The sequence below is a fragment of the Daucus carota genome, chromosome 7, assembly GCF_001625215.2.
Source record: "Daucus carota subsp. sativus chromosome 7, DH1 v3.0, whole genome shotgun sequence".
NCBI lineage: Eukaryota > Viridiplantae > Streptophyta > Magnoliopsida > Apiales > Apiaceae > Daucus > Daucus carota.
In genome coordinates, this window is record NC_030387.2 from 5,247,200 (window position 1) to 5,262,594 (window position 15,395).

Consider the following 15,395-nt stretch of genomic DNA (forward strand, 5'->3'; position numbering starts at 1 on the left):
CTGATCCTAATACACGAAGTAGCGCTCGATCCTGAAATATAGCTCGAACATAGTCAGCAGGAGTATGAACATGTGGATGACTTGGTGACTGTGAAGACTGTGTGCTACAGGTTGAGCCGTAGATAGATGGGCGTCTTTGTTGTCCCTGACCCTTGACATAGTTCTTCTTCACAACAGAGGTCATCTCCCAAAGCTCCTAATCAATATGCGGGGGCTGAGTGCCCTCTGGAAAGCGCTCAGCAAGTAAAGTGCGATACTTTTTCTGTCATCATATTTATGATTAGTTAGTTAAAACTCAATTTTGTAAAGTCTAGAGGATTATGCTAATATTATATGCTTAATTATATATCATACCTTTATGTTAATAACAACCATACTAATATCACCATAAATTATTTTTTCTTATATTCTATTATTTTGCCAGTGCATGTAAGTATAGGCCGGTAAAAGTACTACTCATTATGGTTGATAGGCTGAAAAGTGGAGGCAGCATACGTGTCAACAGCTGGAGACAAAGAAATAGTGGCAGGAACTGTAATATGAAGGAACTTGAAAGGCGAAAGTTAAGTTGGGAGAAGTTACTGTTCCAAAGAGGTAACATGAACTATTATATACATAGATATATAGAAGTATATATAATAATTAAGAAATATTAAAATCTTTACATAAAAATCTTTATGCGTACATTTTTTAATGCGTGTACATTTTTTGTTTGATGAGAAAGCAGAGGAAATTTCCTTTGCAAGAGGAGTGGAAACATCTCTATACTCCAGCAATTTCTTCCTAAGAAATTTTTTTTAATTAAAACATCATAGACCCTTTTTGTAACGCAAAATATTGTGATATAAAGGAATGTATGTAATATTCTCGCTAATCTCTAACTTTACAAGGGGAGTTCTATCTACAATTTTGAATCCGTTATTATAAGATCTAAAACTTCAAATAGAACCTCTAATTATTAGTTCTAGATCGTTCCTTCTTCGTGGACTTTAATCTTCTTGGGTTGGAAGTCCAAAAAGATGTATTTCCCTTGTTTTTTATTTTTTTTTTCCTATTCTCTGTTTTCACAGAACAACATTTTCATATTTTATGTTTTTTATTTTTAATAATTGCTTTATAAGGAAGCACAATATTTTTTCCGAAGCCTGTTTTCCTTTAACAGAAATAGAAAATAAATTTTAGTTATGAAATTGAACCTTGATTAAATTTTTTGCAGTATAAGGTTGGCCGGTCCGTACGGTTTTAAATTCCAATTTGATGAGTCTTGCAATGTCGGTAGAAACTAGAAAGTGATTCGCTTTTTATTCCACATTTAATGCAAATCTAAAAACGGCTCCCCATGCATTTGATTATCATAAACGTCGTACATTAAGCATATGCAGCACGGTAGGCACGCCTAGAATACATTTCCTTTGTTTCACAACAGATCTCAAGCTTTAATTATCATGCATAAACCTTAATCTTCATTTTTGATTGCAAGTACTTGGTTCTTTTCTCCATCATTCACAATTCAACTCCTGAGGTACAAGTGTTTGTTTTGTTTTGTTTTGAAATTATGCCTAAAGAGCTACACACTTGTCTCCTCTCTATACTATGCTTTGCATTATGGGCATTTCCATGCGACTCGTATAACGTGGTTCACTTTGGTGCAAAACCAAATGGACGATCTGACTCCTCACTTTCTTTCCTCCGCACGTGGATGGCCGCATGCAACTCAGTGCGGCCATCCACGGTGTACGTCCCGCGAGGAACGTATTTATTAAGGCCTGTTACCTTCAGTGGCTCATGCAAGAATAGGGTAACGTTCCAGATTGAAGGAACTCTTGTAGCTCCGTATGATTATTGGTCCATGGGAAACTCCGGCTACTGGATTTTGTTTAAAGAGGTTAGTAGAGTGTCAATTCTTGGTGGAAAAATAGATGGGAGAGGTGCTGGATTTTGGGGGTGCAGAAGAAAAGGTGGTAATTGCCCCGTTGGTGCAAGGGTAAGTACACTACTACTCCTGCATAACTCAATAATCAATACACAGTTCATTATACTTTTCCTTTGCCACGTCTACCTTATAACTTAGAGCAAGTCCAATAACTTATCTAAATTAACTCATAAACTTACATTAACGTAATGTATTAAAAAATATTACTCGAACCAAATTTGCTTGCCATTACCTATTTTTATGTAACCTCTGTTCATTACCTATTCAATATTTATGAATAAAAAATTCATCTACCTCCTTCTTTCTTTAACTTTTCTCTCCTTTCCCTCAAATTTATTATTAAAATAATATTTGGGAACAAAAACTTGGAATTGTTATTGAAATTGACACTAAAAATAGATTCTCTAAATCTGTAGAACATACTATGACTCGCTATTTTATATTATTAATAGACAATGAGATAGTACACGCACTAAGACTCATTATTAACAGGTAACCTATCGGACTAGCTATTGACTTTTACAGGCACTTTGTGAGACTTAAGTTACCTTAATTTGTAGTTAAATGCTAGCTAGTGTAACTAATTAGTTGCTTTGTTAAATCCCATAAATTGAGTGCCAAGAAAGCTGTAGTTGCTGCATGCATGAGATAAATTGAAAGAAAAGACAGCATAAGAATAATTATTTAAAATGAACGTACAAACTTGCATGATACTCCGTATAGAATATTGACTTGAACGAAATAGTAATATAGTGAATGGGCAATGTGTGTGTGAATGCAGTCGATATCATTCATGTGGTGTAAAGACATATACGTAAGGGGATTGACCTCAATCAACAGCCAAACCATTCATATGGCGATTGGACAAAGCAAAAACATGAGAATCGAGTACACGACCATCAGAGCCCCAAGTCGAAGCCCAAATACAGACGGCATTCATGTGCAACACTCTTCAGACATTAGCATCAGAAGAAGCATTATTAAAACCGGAGATGACTGCGTTTCAATTGGTCCAGGCACCACCAACATGTGGGTCGAACGCATCGGTTGCGGCCCTGGACACGGCATCAGGTACTTTTATTCATACTATATTAATGCACAAATACATGACCCTTGATCATCAATCTCCATACAATCATTTTATGATAACTATGTTTGGATATGTAGTGCTTTTGCTTTTACTTTTTTCAGGTAATTTTAAGAATTTTGAACACACACGTTTGAAAAATATTATATTTAAATTGTTTTTGTGAATAGAAGTTTTTTTTTTTTTGTTGTTGAGAAATGAGAACAGTGAATAGAAGTATTAGTGTCATATTTTTATTAACAAAAAAAGTTAAGCGACTAAAAGTTCCAAATAGAGGCAGTAGCAGACCGTAAAAAAAATGTTGTATATTAATGTGTCATTGTAATAATCTTACATAAATTCTTTTTTGTGAGACATTCAGAAAAAAATTGTAGGGGCCGTTTGGATGAGTTTAAAATAAGTGTTTTTTTCTTAAAATAAAAAAGTGAAGCAAGTTAAGACTTATAAGTGATTAAGGTGTTTGGGAATTCCTAATTTTTTATAAGTGCTTCTCGACTTTTTATACAAACGGATAAAAAAATTAAAACCGGATTTATTACGGAAAGAAGCACTTCTTTCCGGTTGTCCAACAGACATGAGAGCTAGAGTATAAGTTGTTTAATTGGTGATTTGAAGATTAATTTCAACATTTAGCTTATTACAAAACTTGGTGTTTGCAACATTGCAGCATTGGAAGTCTAGGAAATGGTATCCGGGAAAAAGGGGTGCAGAACGTGACCGTGACATCGTCGGTGTTCACAAAAACTGATAACGGGGTGCGGATAAAGTCATGGGCGAGACCCAGCAGCGGATACGCAACCGATATTCATTTCAGAAATCTTGTTATGCTAAATGTGATTAACCCTATTATTATTGATCAAACCTATTGCCCCAATTATCAATGCCCTCATCAGGTACGTATACTAATAACCCAAAAATATATATCTTTTTTTCCTGATTTAACCGATATTATAATGCACTTGAAAATTACTCCTTCCGTCCCCCTCATTTGTTTACATTGGGGAAGGGAGACTCGGCACGCATTCTAATCTCTCGTAAAATGTAGTTTGATAATAAAAATTTGATGTTTAAATTTTCAAATTTTTATAAAAAAAGAAAATTTTTAAAAATAAATTATAAAACTATGTTTTATATGCGCCTTAAAATGCGTGTTGAGTAGTGTAAAAAAACCGTAAGGAAATGAGTAACAGAGGGAGTACTTAACTGAAATGTGTTCGTTATGTAGAGTTCTGGAGTGAAGATAAGCAGAGTAACCTATACAAATATAAGAGGAAGTTCGTCAAGACCAGAAGCAATAACCCTGGATTGCAGTCCGACTAATCCCTGCACGGGAATAAAGCTGCACAACATTAGGCTTTCAACTCCGAATAGAGCCACCAGAGCAGTTTGTTTCAATGCAGGTGGGTATACTAGAGGCCTTGTTATCCCCAGGAGTTGCCTTCGAACATGATACATGGACGGGAATATAGTGTCAAGATAAGTTGTTGACACAAATTTTTCTTTATATTGGAAGTGGTGCAAGTGTTTGCAGCATATGAAAAAAGAAGTGTCCCCGAATCACTACTTTTCAAAACTTTTAAATCAAAAAATACTCGTTTTCCCCGACTCATTTTTTTTGGAATAAAACAGAGCTTGCATTCCTTAAATCATATCAGTGTCTAATACAGGTTTAATAAAATCAGGAGGGGTATCAAACCATTCTCCTCCGTCACGTACAATAGGCAGCTTTTGCTAAGGACTTATACATAAATCTAACTAGCACTGGATTTATGTGCTTCAACAACTGAATACAATCTTTTACAATTGTATCAAAATAAATTTCTCCTGGACCTCCCTTACACGCGTCAACAAGGACTTGTCTCAATAATACAATAGGTCGGCCTTCGAAATAGCACCCATGATAGGGCTTCCTTCATTCCCCTGGCTTCTACTCATTTATATATATATTTATATTGGCTACATATTTTAAGAAAAGTGCTCAAAATAGTATGAAGAGTTCTAAAACATTGGGGTTAAATATCAAATTGGCAGAGGTCATGCACTACTTTACTCAAAGGATGTAGGGTATCATTTGATTGACTTTATATCATTTGAATCACTAAAATCATAATAATTATTAAAATATATAATTTTAAAAATTTATTCGGAGACTAAAATAATATAAGGGGTGTATTCTTTTTTTCTTTTTCTTTTTTGTAGATGAGAATAAATCTCACAAATTTGAATCGGCAATTCACTGTGATAATTCTTTCATTCAAGAAAGCTTATTATCTAACCGTCGGACATGTAAGATGACCGGGGAAATTTAGACAATAAAACTTTAATGTCCGAAAAGAAAAACCTTTCATCTTCCAAGAATCCTGAAAATTAAAACAAGGGAAACAAGAATAATATAAGTCGATATATATAATAGATTATATATATTATAAATTAAAATATCCAATAATTAATTATAAATAAAATCACGTGTATGCATGCTGATCAAAATATACACACAATTATGACAACTCATAATTGAGACAATTAAACTCTTAATTAAGGCACAATTAATAAAATATTAACGCGCTTAATTAAGACACAATTAACGCCCTCAAATAAGGCACAATTAAAGCCCTCAATTAGGAGGCACAATTTACGCCTCAATTATGAGGCAAAATCAACGCCATCAATTATGAGGCACAATTAACGCCCTCAATTATGAGGCACAATTAACGACTTCCTTTGTGAGACCGGATCCATCCCGAAACTATCGTCGCTGTAACCCTCGGCCACCATTGCTACGCCATCTCTCCCACACACGACCGTGAAGAGGACGATGACCACCCGAAGTATATCCATCAGTAGATTTAACATACACCAAACCTCAAAGCCTCAAACGCAGACAACAAAAACCTCGAATCACTACCAAAAGAATCAATATCGAAAAATCAAAATAATCCCTACTTAAACAAAACTCCATCATCAATCTATTCGCATTATCATTGGTAACCACCCAACAAATTCGACAAAACCACGCTATGTGAAAATCATCCGCTTCATTAGCAAGCACAAAATCAGCATCAACTTCAACCAAGTAACTCAAAGAACGGATGTCGCAGCCACATATTGCATCCAGCACTCGAAACTTGTCGTTTATACTCTCTTTTAATAAAAGAGAAAAACTGAATAATAATTAGTTAATAAAAAATGGAAGAAAACATAACAAAATTTACCAAAAAAACAGGTTGAATAATAGATCGGGAAGGGGGTGTGTAAGCCAGAAAGAATACAAAATCTGGGAAAAGAGAACGAGAGAAAGGAGATATTGAGAGAGGGAGAGAAAGAGACTCTAGAGAAAAATTGTAATTTGTGTTTAATATAAGGGGTGTATTTAATTGAGATTTTAAAGAATTTTTTCATTCTATACCGCCTGGTTAGGGTCAAAGTGAGATGGAAGGAGCTTGACCTATGTGCATTAAGCTCCCAACCGTATCAATATTGTTAGTCACCTCCTACCTAATGGCTAACTTAGGGTCGATTGGATGACGACTCGTCCCGGACATCTTTGTCCTTTAAAGACATCAAGAAAGAATATAGAGAAACAAGATAGCAAGAAAAAGAAAATAAGAAGAAAGCACGTTACACACTCGCGACGGCACTCGTAGATGGGGGATTTGTGGTGGGGGGTGTTTGACTTAGTGAACCTGGGCTAAGGGATCGTGTGAGATAGTATCACTATTTCATAAGCTTGCCTAAAAATAATTATAGGCCTTGCTAAACGTCACTTACATCAACAAATATCTGAATCAATTATAGGTTGTATGATATAATGTGAGGAACATGCAAGTAATATATGCAAGCATCTCATAAGATCAAATACAATGACGAGATGAAGAGTCATTTACATCTTGTCATTTACCATGTTGTGATGGCGAGGATGAAGAATATTTTGTGGTTGTTGAATCGTCAGGATCGCGTGGCTTCATCAAACATACCGTGATAAGATAGAATCCGGATTCACTAAACCGGGGTCCTACACAAGGACTCCTATTCTGGAAAGCTACCAGCCACATCAGACAACTCCCAGTCCTGCCAGGACACACAACCCGGATAGAATTATGAACCTGGGTACCGTCTAACCTATCCGTCGCCCGGAGTCCATATAAGGCCAAACCGACACTTGCTGCGCAAGTCTCAGACTGACACAATATGGACCACTCGCAACGGTGAACTACTGAGAGATAGAAACAAATGGAGGAACATTTCAAAAGACTATTCTCACGCTGACACCTGGACACGTGTAGAGGATCGATCCCCTACACGTGTAGGACCAGGATCCAAGGTACATCCCCTTAAACCCTAATCCCTGGCCTATAAATAAACCAAGGAAGAAGGGTTTAGGGGTTACATTCTCTCTACACATTCATATATTGCACACACCTGAGCACTCAGCAAATACATAAACACAAAGCCACCCAGCCACCATAAACAACCACCATACACCACCCTTCCACACACATAGATGACTCATTTTCTAGTCTTGTCTCTTCCAAAGCCAACTCTTATTCTCACGCCGGAGGCGCCGCGGGGCTCAAACCCCCCTCCGGCGTTGTTTTGTAGGTGCCCTTCCAGCAGCGACACCTCAGAACAACCACCCACGGCGGAGGAAGGTCCAGACCGGGATTTGGCGTTATCATACCGTGTGAAGAATCGAATGTTACTAAATCATTAGGTAAAATACAAGAAAGATTGATGATTTGTTTTGAGAATGTGGACAACTGATTGAGAAATTTTCATATATTTGTAGATATATGAGAAAAAGTGTGGCTTCAAACACGTGTTGTGGCCTCATTAGCTGCCCATTCATAAATGGGTGGCAGTTTTCAAGCACTAACAGGTATATCGGGCTTTCCTCGCTAGGAAGCACAAAACATCGAAGAGTGGGCTCGCTCTAAACAAGCTTCGCTTCGTTCAGATCCACATTCATCGTGCCATCTTGATTCCACTTCGCACTGCTGATGGCGTCTAGAAATTGGGGATATATAATTGTTATACCTAAAATTGCACCATGACCTAGACAGGCCCCCACTTGAAGAATACACTCAAATGATGAATCTATCTACAAGCAATTTTAAATATCGTTTGGGCTTATAGTTATAATGAACCACACCATTTCATGATTGGGCAGCTATCCAGAATAAGATCTAGCCCCACTCATGGGATCAGTGACCGCTGCCAACAAGCTCGCTAGTCATTGGTTCGCAAGCCTCGGGCTCGCTTGTCTTGGGTACGGTGAACTCGGGCTCGTTAGCCTCGGGATTTTTATCCTTGGGCTCATCAGCATGGGGCTTGTTGACGGCGGGCTCATTATGATGGCATTGTTTCCATTTCAAGAAGGTCCTGACTGAGGGGTAGCATATTTTATACACTCTCCTATAGACTCCTCAAATGTATATTCTCTTTATTATTGGGTTGCTCATGACTAGTCCACCTTGGATCGCATGAGTATAACTTGGTCTTTTTGAAGGCATATGTTAGTTATCTCGAGGCCTCTGTCTCCTCTCATTGTATCACCATCCACTCTATTTGACATAATCCAAGGAACCTTTATAATTACCTAGGCTTGGATCATGTGAGTTGTGGGTTTCTTGATAGCAACTTCACTACATCATAAAATGCCTGCAAGAACACACAAAAAATGATATCATAATCGCAGAATATGTTGCAATAGCCCAAAAAATGGCTATTGCAACGTAAAATTCAAGTTGCCTTTTTCGATGTTGTCTTAGGCGCCCACTGCAATATGCTGCCCATCTAGGTTATTTGTTTCCGAAGAACTATGTGATAGCTTGAAACTCTGAAAATATTGAATACGTAAGCCTCTTGTTTCACTTCCATGATTTCTTGACTAGCAACTAGGGAATACTTATCTTGCTCTCTAAAGGATCAATTACAAGAACAACTACATTCTCCATCATTTTATGTCACGTGTTCTTAATGATATTCTCTTTCGAAGATAGATCCATCAATTGTTGTTAGACACTTTCTTGGTTAACATGTATAATTTTTTTTGATTTATTTGTATATGTGAAATTTAAATTTTATCTTAAATTAGAAAAAGTAGTTGAATAGTACTCGGTACATATTCATGGATAATACATCATTGACTCTTGAAACAGGGGGAGTACGGTGCAAGGAGAAGATGTTAATGATTGGCATGGCAAAAATGCGGTAGCTCCGCCGCTTTATGCTCATCCGCCGGAACCTCTCATGTCATGTGCCGTTGTCAACTCTAACTAGGATTTTTTATGCGACTCTATATATATAAGTCTAGTAACAAGTATTTTTTATCAACATCAGAAAAAAGTTAAAAGTCAAATCTGAGCAATAAACTTCAGGACAAGTGCATGCACTTATCTTTGCTTTCATTCGAAAAGATTAACTGAGATCCATTACTTTTGACGAAAAATCATAACTTTCCGTTTTTTCTGTTGATGAATATGATCAAAGTTGCAAGTTACGGTACATTATAGCCGGATATTCCTAAGCTTAAACTTTTTTCTGGAATATCTCCGATTATATGCTTAAAATTTTAGTCAAATGCTTAAAGAGTGATTAGTCACCCTAATACTACTTGAGTTAAGAAAAAATTCTGCAAAATGTAGTGCCATATTCTATCTTGTTCTCTTGTAGCAGAATCTAGCAATCATTTTTCTCTCCAGAATTGAAAATGCTCTGATCTTTCCCTTTTCATTGCTAACTGTTAAATGGGCTTATCGGTATCTTATTATATTTGAATATTCTTCCCACTTTCCCACTCGAAAACCCATTTTTCAAGGAGTCAAACTCGATTCTCTTGCGAATCTAAGCTTTGATATCATATTAAGTGATCAATTCTCCTAAAACCTCAAGGCGTAAGGATGGTTTTCCAGGATCACATTGTATTACAAGAATAATCTCGGCCATCATTATAAATGAGGATGTGCATTCTCGATCAAATAATAATCTGTGATAAAGTCACAGAAAATCTGAGCACCACATGTACCAATAAATTGAGGACGATTAGAAGCAGATCTTGATAAAGACAAAATAGATGAGCGGAATAATTATGCGTGAAGTAATCTCGTAACAATAGAATAAAACGCCTGATCATGGATCCAGAGATATATTATTATTATTGTTATTATTATTTCTTTCGTGAGGAACTCTGCGTTACTGCATGATATATGCGAACATGCTCTTCGTATTTCTGGGTTTATCACATGCACTCCCGTAGTACTTATCATAACGTGAATATGATAAGTCGATAACGTGAGAATTAATCATGACTTTATTCCCATTGTTTCATTTTTCAATTCTGTGTAACTGCAGAACAAGTCAGTTATAAATAGCCCTGTGAGCTTCATGAATCTTCACTACAATCCACTAGTACAAGATACAACTAAATTCCAAGAATGGCTAAGCTAATTCTCTCTTGCATTCTGTTTTTTACATTCACAGCCCTGTTTTCTCTCTCAAATGCAGCTAATACTATTAATGTGATCAAGTATGGAGCCAAGCCTGATGGCAAAACTGATTCTACGCAGGCATTCGTCAAGGCTTGGGTGGCGGTATGCAACTCGGCCCAGGCGGTGACGATGTATGTCCCACAAGGGCGTTTTGTCATTAGAGCGGTGGAGTTCAGAGGACCATGCAAGAGTAAAATTAATGTTCAGATAGATGGAACTATAGTTGCTCCTGGTGATTACCGCGCATTAGGCAATACCGGGAACTGGATATTGTTTATTAAAGTTAACAGAGTTAGTGTCAATGGGGGAACTCTTGATGCCAGAGGAGCTGCATTTTGGAATTGTAGGGAGTCTGGAAAGAATTGTCCTGAAGGAGCCAGGGTATGTTTTAGTAGATTATTAAATTATTTTGCATGTGGTTAACTAGACTTGCATTTTATAATAAACTTGCAATGAGTATGTGAGCCTGATAAACAGAACAAAAATTTCAGTCAATAACCTTCAACTGGGCGAATGACATAAAAATCAGTGGTCTGACATCGATAAACAGTCAGGCGGCTCACGTGGTGATCAATGGATGCAACAATGTGATGGTTAGTAATCTGCGGCTTAATGCCCCGGACCAAAGCCCAAACACTGATGGAATTCACGTCCAGACTTCAACAGGTGTTACTATTACCGGAACTACCATCAAAACGGGTGATGATTGTGTGTCAATTGGTCCTGGTACTAGAAATTTGTGGATGGAACGGATACAGTGCGGCCCTGGACACGGTGTCAGGTAATTCCTTCTTTATTTTTTGATGTTTTAGGCAAATACTTTTTGCTCTGACATAATTTGCAAAAAAAAAAAAATCTTCTAAATTTTAAAGTCCGCTGATGGCAATTCTTACAATTACAGCATTGGAAGTTTGGGAAAAGATGCGAATGAAGCTGGTGTCCAGAACATCACGTTGATAAACTCGGCATTTACAGGTTCAGACAATGGCCTGCGAATTAAATCATGGGCTAGGCCTACCACTTCCTTTGTCAGAAATGTTGTTTATCAAAATATTCAGATGAGAAATGTGGAGAACCCTATCATTATCGACCAGAACTACTGCCCCAACAATCAGAATTGTCCTCATCAGGTACCAATTTATATTTTTTACAATTCTAATAAATTTGGCTGATCATATAAGTTTCTTTCTATTGCTGCTTTGTAATAATAATGTCAAATAATTTTTCATTCGGCAGACTTCTGGGGTGAAGATAACTGGAGTGACGTATAAAAATGTTCAAGGCACGTCGGCTAGCAAAGTTGCAGTGGCTTTTGATTGCAGTCCTACCCAGAAGTGCACGGGGATTAAATTGCAAGACGTGAAACTCAGTTATCAGAATAGAGATGCACGCTCAACGTGTAAAAATAGTGGAGGAACAACCAGCGGAACTTCAATGCCAAATAGCTGCTTGAAATAGTTGTGTAGCACTTTCATAGTTATATATATACTAGTTAGCTAGGTAAGACTTCTGTTTGAGCTTCCCAAAGATGAGATATCTAACCGGTGAAGATCTGTAAAATTGCTTCCATTTGATGTGTCAGTTTGGCTGTTGAGACATTTTCTGATTGTGGAATATATGTCAACCTTGAGCCAGAGGCGCCAAGGATTAGTATCTTGTATCTCATGAAACAGTATACTTATAATTTAATCAGTTCACATTCAAGTGGTATGACTCAAATCAATTAATTAACTTTCAAGCTATTCATTTTGTCGAGTTTTATACCGAAGAGCCGGGAGGCAGAAACTAAAATATTTAGGAAGGACTCGACATTTAAAGCGATTCCTATGCCAAGTTTCTACACAGACCCTCTTCCAAAAGTTGAACTTTAACCACCTTCCTCTGAATGCACTACTCTAATGTTGTGTTTGTGGGATAAATGGAATGTAATGAGTGAAAATAAAAAGAAATAATAGAGCGTAGAAAGAAGAACTTGATAAAAATTGAGTGAAATGCAAATTTTATATGATGAGACATGGATTGAAACTAGGTATGATAAGAGTGCAACATTCCTTCATAAAATGAGGTGTTTGAGCTCTAGTTAAGGATCATCAGGAGCAAAACCAGGATTTGGAATCCACCTGGGCTCGTTAAAAAGAGACCGTAAACAATTGACAACCTAATACTTATGTATAACATATTTTTGCAAACCTGTATTAAAATATAAGTATAAAATTAAAACACTAGTTTATAAGCAACTCTAAAATAACATAAAGACATTGTAGACAAACTTCTAAATGCAAGTACTAAATAAAACAAAACAATAAGAAAATATTAAAGAAAAACAAATCTCAACAATGCAAAAGTGAGTATAACTGTCTAGTCAAGACAGAAAAGTGACTTCATTCCTGACAAACAACACATACAAACAATATAGTATGCAATCAGTTTATTACCTGAAACAAATGTAATCAATTTCTGGTTTTGAATTTTAAAAAACAAGTGTACTCACATTATTTAAAGTAAACTGATACTTAACGGTTGTGCTAACGGCAATTACAAAAATGCAAGTTTTTATTAGTTCAGTTTGTGGACTGCAAGTGAAATCTAGTTCAATGGTCCGTTTGCAAACTTTTTGAGTTCAGTGACCCAACTGCAAGTTAGCCGTGAGATCAGTGATCTTTTTGCCTATTCACCCCATTCTTTAAGGTGAACTCGTCGACTTTTTTTAGAATAACTCCCTAAGGATCAATCTCTTCAGCATACTCTCATTTAAATGTTAAGAACCATAGTGTCTCTCAAATACTCATCTTCCATTTTATTTCGAAGAATGGTCTTAACTAGTTTCATCGTTGAAAATGCTCGCTCTGTGGTAGCTGTAGAACCGAGAGAGTCAACACAAGATAGATTAACCTGTAGATCATACTATAATGTTCCAACTTACTTGTGTCAACTAGCTTGCAGACATAAATCAGTGAGAGTTGATAAATCCTGAAACTTCTCATGTATAATAACATCAATTTTGTAAAACTCAAGTTGTAGCCATAATTGGTGCAACTCTTATTGATCAAAATCAGCAGGACACTCATTCCATTATTGTGTGGGAAAGAACAACTTCCAACATGAATCAAAAATGCACATCTTTCACCTTGCAGTATCTTTTTCAAGTAAGAAGCATGGAAAACAAAAGGTTCCATCTTTCGAAACTGAATATTCCAACACTGAAAATTGATTGAATCAAGTGCATTCGTCGATGTTGAATTCCAAACACATTAGTTCGATACTTTTCTCTGCCCATTATAGATTTAAATTATCCCAACTTTATGTATGCACACCTAATCTCATCACGAGCATTGTAAGGATATTTTCAAATCGGAAGACGTAATCCCGGATCTCGTTCAAGAGATAATAGCCACTTCAATTCATTAAGAATCTGAAGTGTGAACGTGAGTTGGTTGATTATTACTTGCAACATTCCTTATTTTTTGATCATTTGTTGATGATAGAGATGTATCCGGAGCAACAATACTTGACTGATCATTTTTCAATTTAAAAATGAAAACAACGTTTTTGTTCTCTTTCGATCTTGAATCCTGCATAGATAATAATATTTCATAAATATATAACCTGAATCAACATGTATATCAATTCTAGATTTGAAAATTAAACCGAAATAAGTTTACAAATTTATATCAAATTAAACCCGATTGGACGGAGAGAGTATAAAATTATCAGCCACTTGTATATTTATTATCATTGACTAAACGCATTATATATTTATTGAGGAAAACTAAAAAGTCAAATTCGCGTATAGGCCATTTGCATGCACGAATTGTTTATTTCACTTGCAATTTTAAACACAGAAAAACTTTTTCCCGTGGAATCAATCAAGGTATCAAAGTGCAAGTTACAGTACATATAGTTAAAGCAAAATGTCCCAGAAGTTAATTACTCAATCTGAGGGCTAGACGTGTCCCGGAATCTTGTCAAGGAACCAGTTACTCTAAAACCTCAAAGTGGCGTTCATCTTTGGAGCATTAATTTGCCATTCGTGCCACTATAAATTGTGAGAATATTGGGGGTGGCAGGGGCTCGAACCCGAGACCTCCCAGAAGTTAATTACTCAATCTGAGGGCTAGACGTGTCCCGGAATCTTGTCAAGGAACCAGTTACTCTAAAACCTCAAGGTGGCGTTCATCTTTGGAGCATTAATTTGCCATTCGTGCCACTATAAATTGTGAGAATATTGGGGGTGGCAGGGGCTCGAACCCGAGACCTCCCAGAAGTTAATTACTCAATCTGAGGGCTAGACGTGTCCCGGAATCTTGTCAAGGAACCAGTTACTCTAAAACCTCAAGGTGGCGTTCATCTTTGGAGCATTAATTTGCCATTCGTGCCACTATAAATTGTGAGAATATTGGGGGTGGCAGGGGCTCGAACCCGAGACCTCCCACAAACCTGGCTCTGATACCATGTCAAGGAACCAGTTACTCTAAAACCTCAAATGTTAAAGAATGGCCCTTTCCGGGATCTTATATTCTAACATGCGCCTCCGTATGTCCGTCATAACCTCTGATGCAACTAAGATTCACTGCGCTTTACATATTAAGATTTTCAAGGTTTTCAGAAATCTTAGTTGCGCTTGCTAGAGCTCAGAACAAAGTGACCGTTTGGATAAGTTTCTTGCTTAAAGTAAAGAACTGAAGTAGAAGTTAGAAGCAAGTTAAGACTTATCAAACTTATAAATCAAGAAGCCGGACAACATTTTTTAAAATATGATACTAGGTGCCATCAACAATTTGGTCTAAACCAATAGGTGATTCTTCGAACAGTTAATACTCTGAAGACTACATAAGATTCCAGTTTCTGTCAGATTAATTATGCGTCCAGTGCTGTTGTAAAAATTGGT

At 36.7% G+C, this 15,395-nt stretch overlaps 2 protein-coding genes across 2 annotated transcripts; both read left to right on the top strand.

Moving 5' to 3' along the window:
• Positions 1-1,390: 1,390 nt before the first annotated feature.
• On the top strand, positions 1,391-4,615 carry LOC108194527 (polygalacturonase). The gene is made up of 4 exons (XM_017361488.2): positions 1,391-1,984; positions 2,715-3,004; positions 3,688-3,913; positions 4,246-4,615. The coding sequence occupies exons 1-4, from the start codon at positions 1,556-1,558 to the stop codon at positions 4,468-4,470; spliced, it is 1,170 nt and encodes a 389-aa protein (XP_017216977.1). The 5' UTR covers positions 1,391-1,555; the 3' UTR covers positions 4,471-4,615.
• A 5,642-nt stretch (positions 4,616-10,257) lies between these two features.
• On the top strand, positions 10,258-12,193 carry LOC108195614 (polygalacturonase). Its single transcript, XM_017362595.2, has 4 exons — positions 10,258-10,888; positions 10,999-11,288; positions 11,409-11,637; positions 11,744-12,193. The coding sequence occupies exons 1-4, from the start codon at positions 10,454-10,456 to the stop codon at positions 11,963-11,965; spliced, it is 1,176 nt and encodes a 391-aa protein (XP_017218084.1). The 5' UTR covers positions 10,258-10,453; the 3' UTR covers positions 11,966-12,193.
• Positions 12,194-15,395: the final 3,202 nt, after the last annotated feature.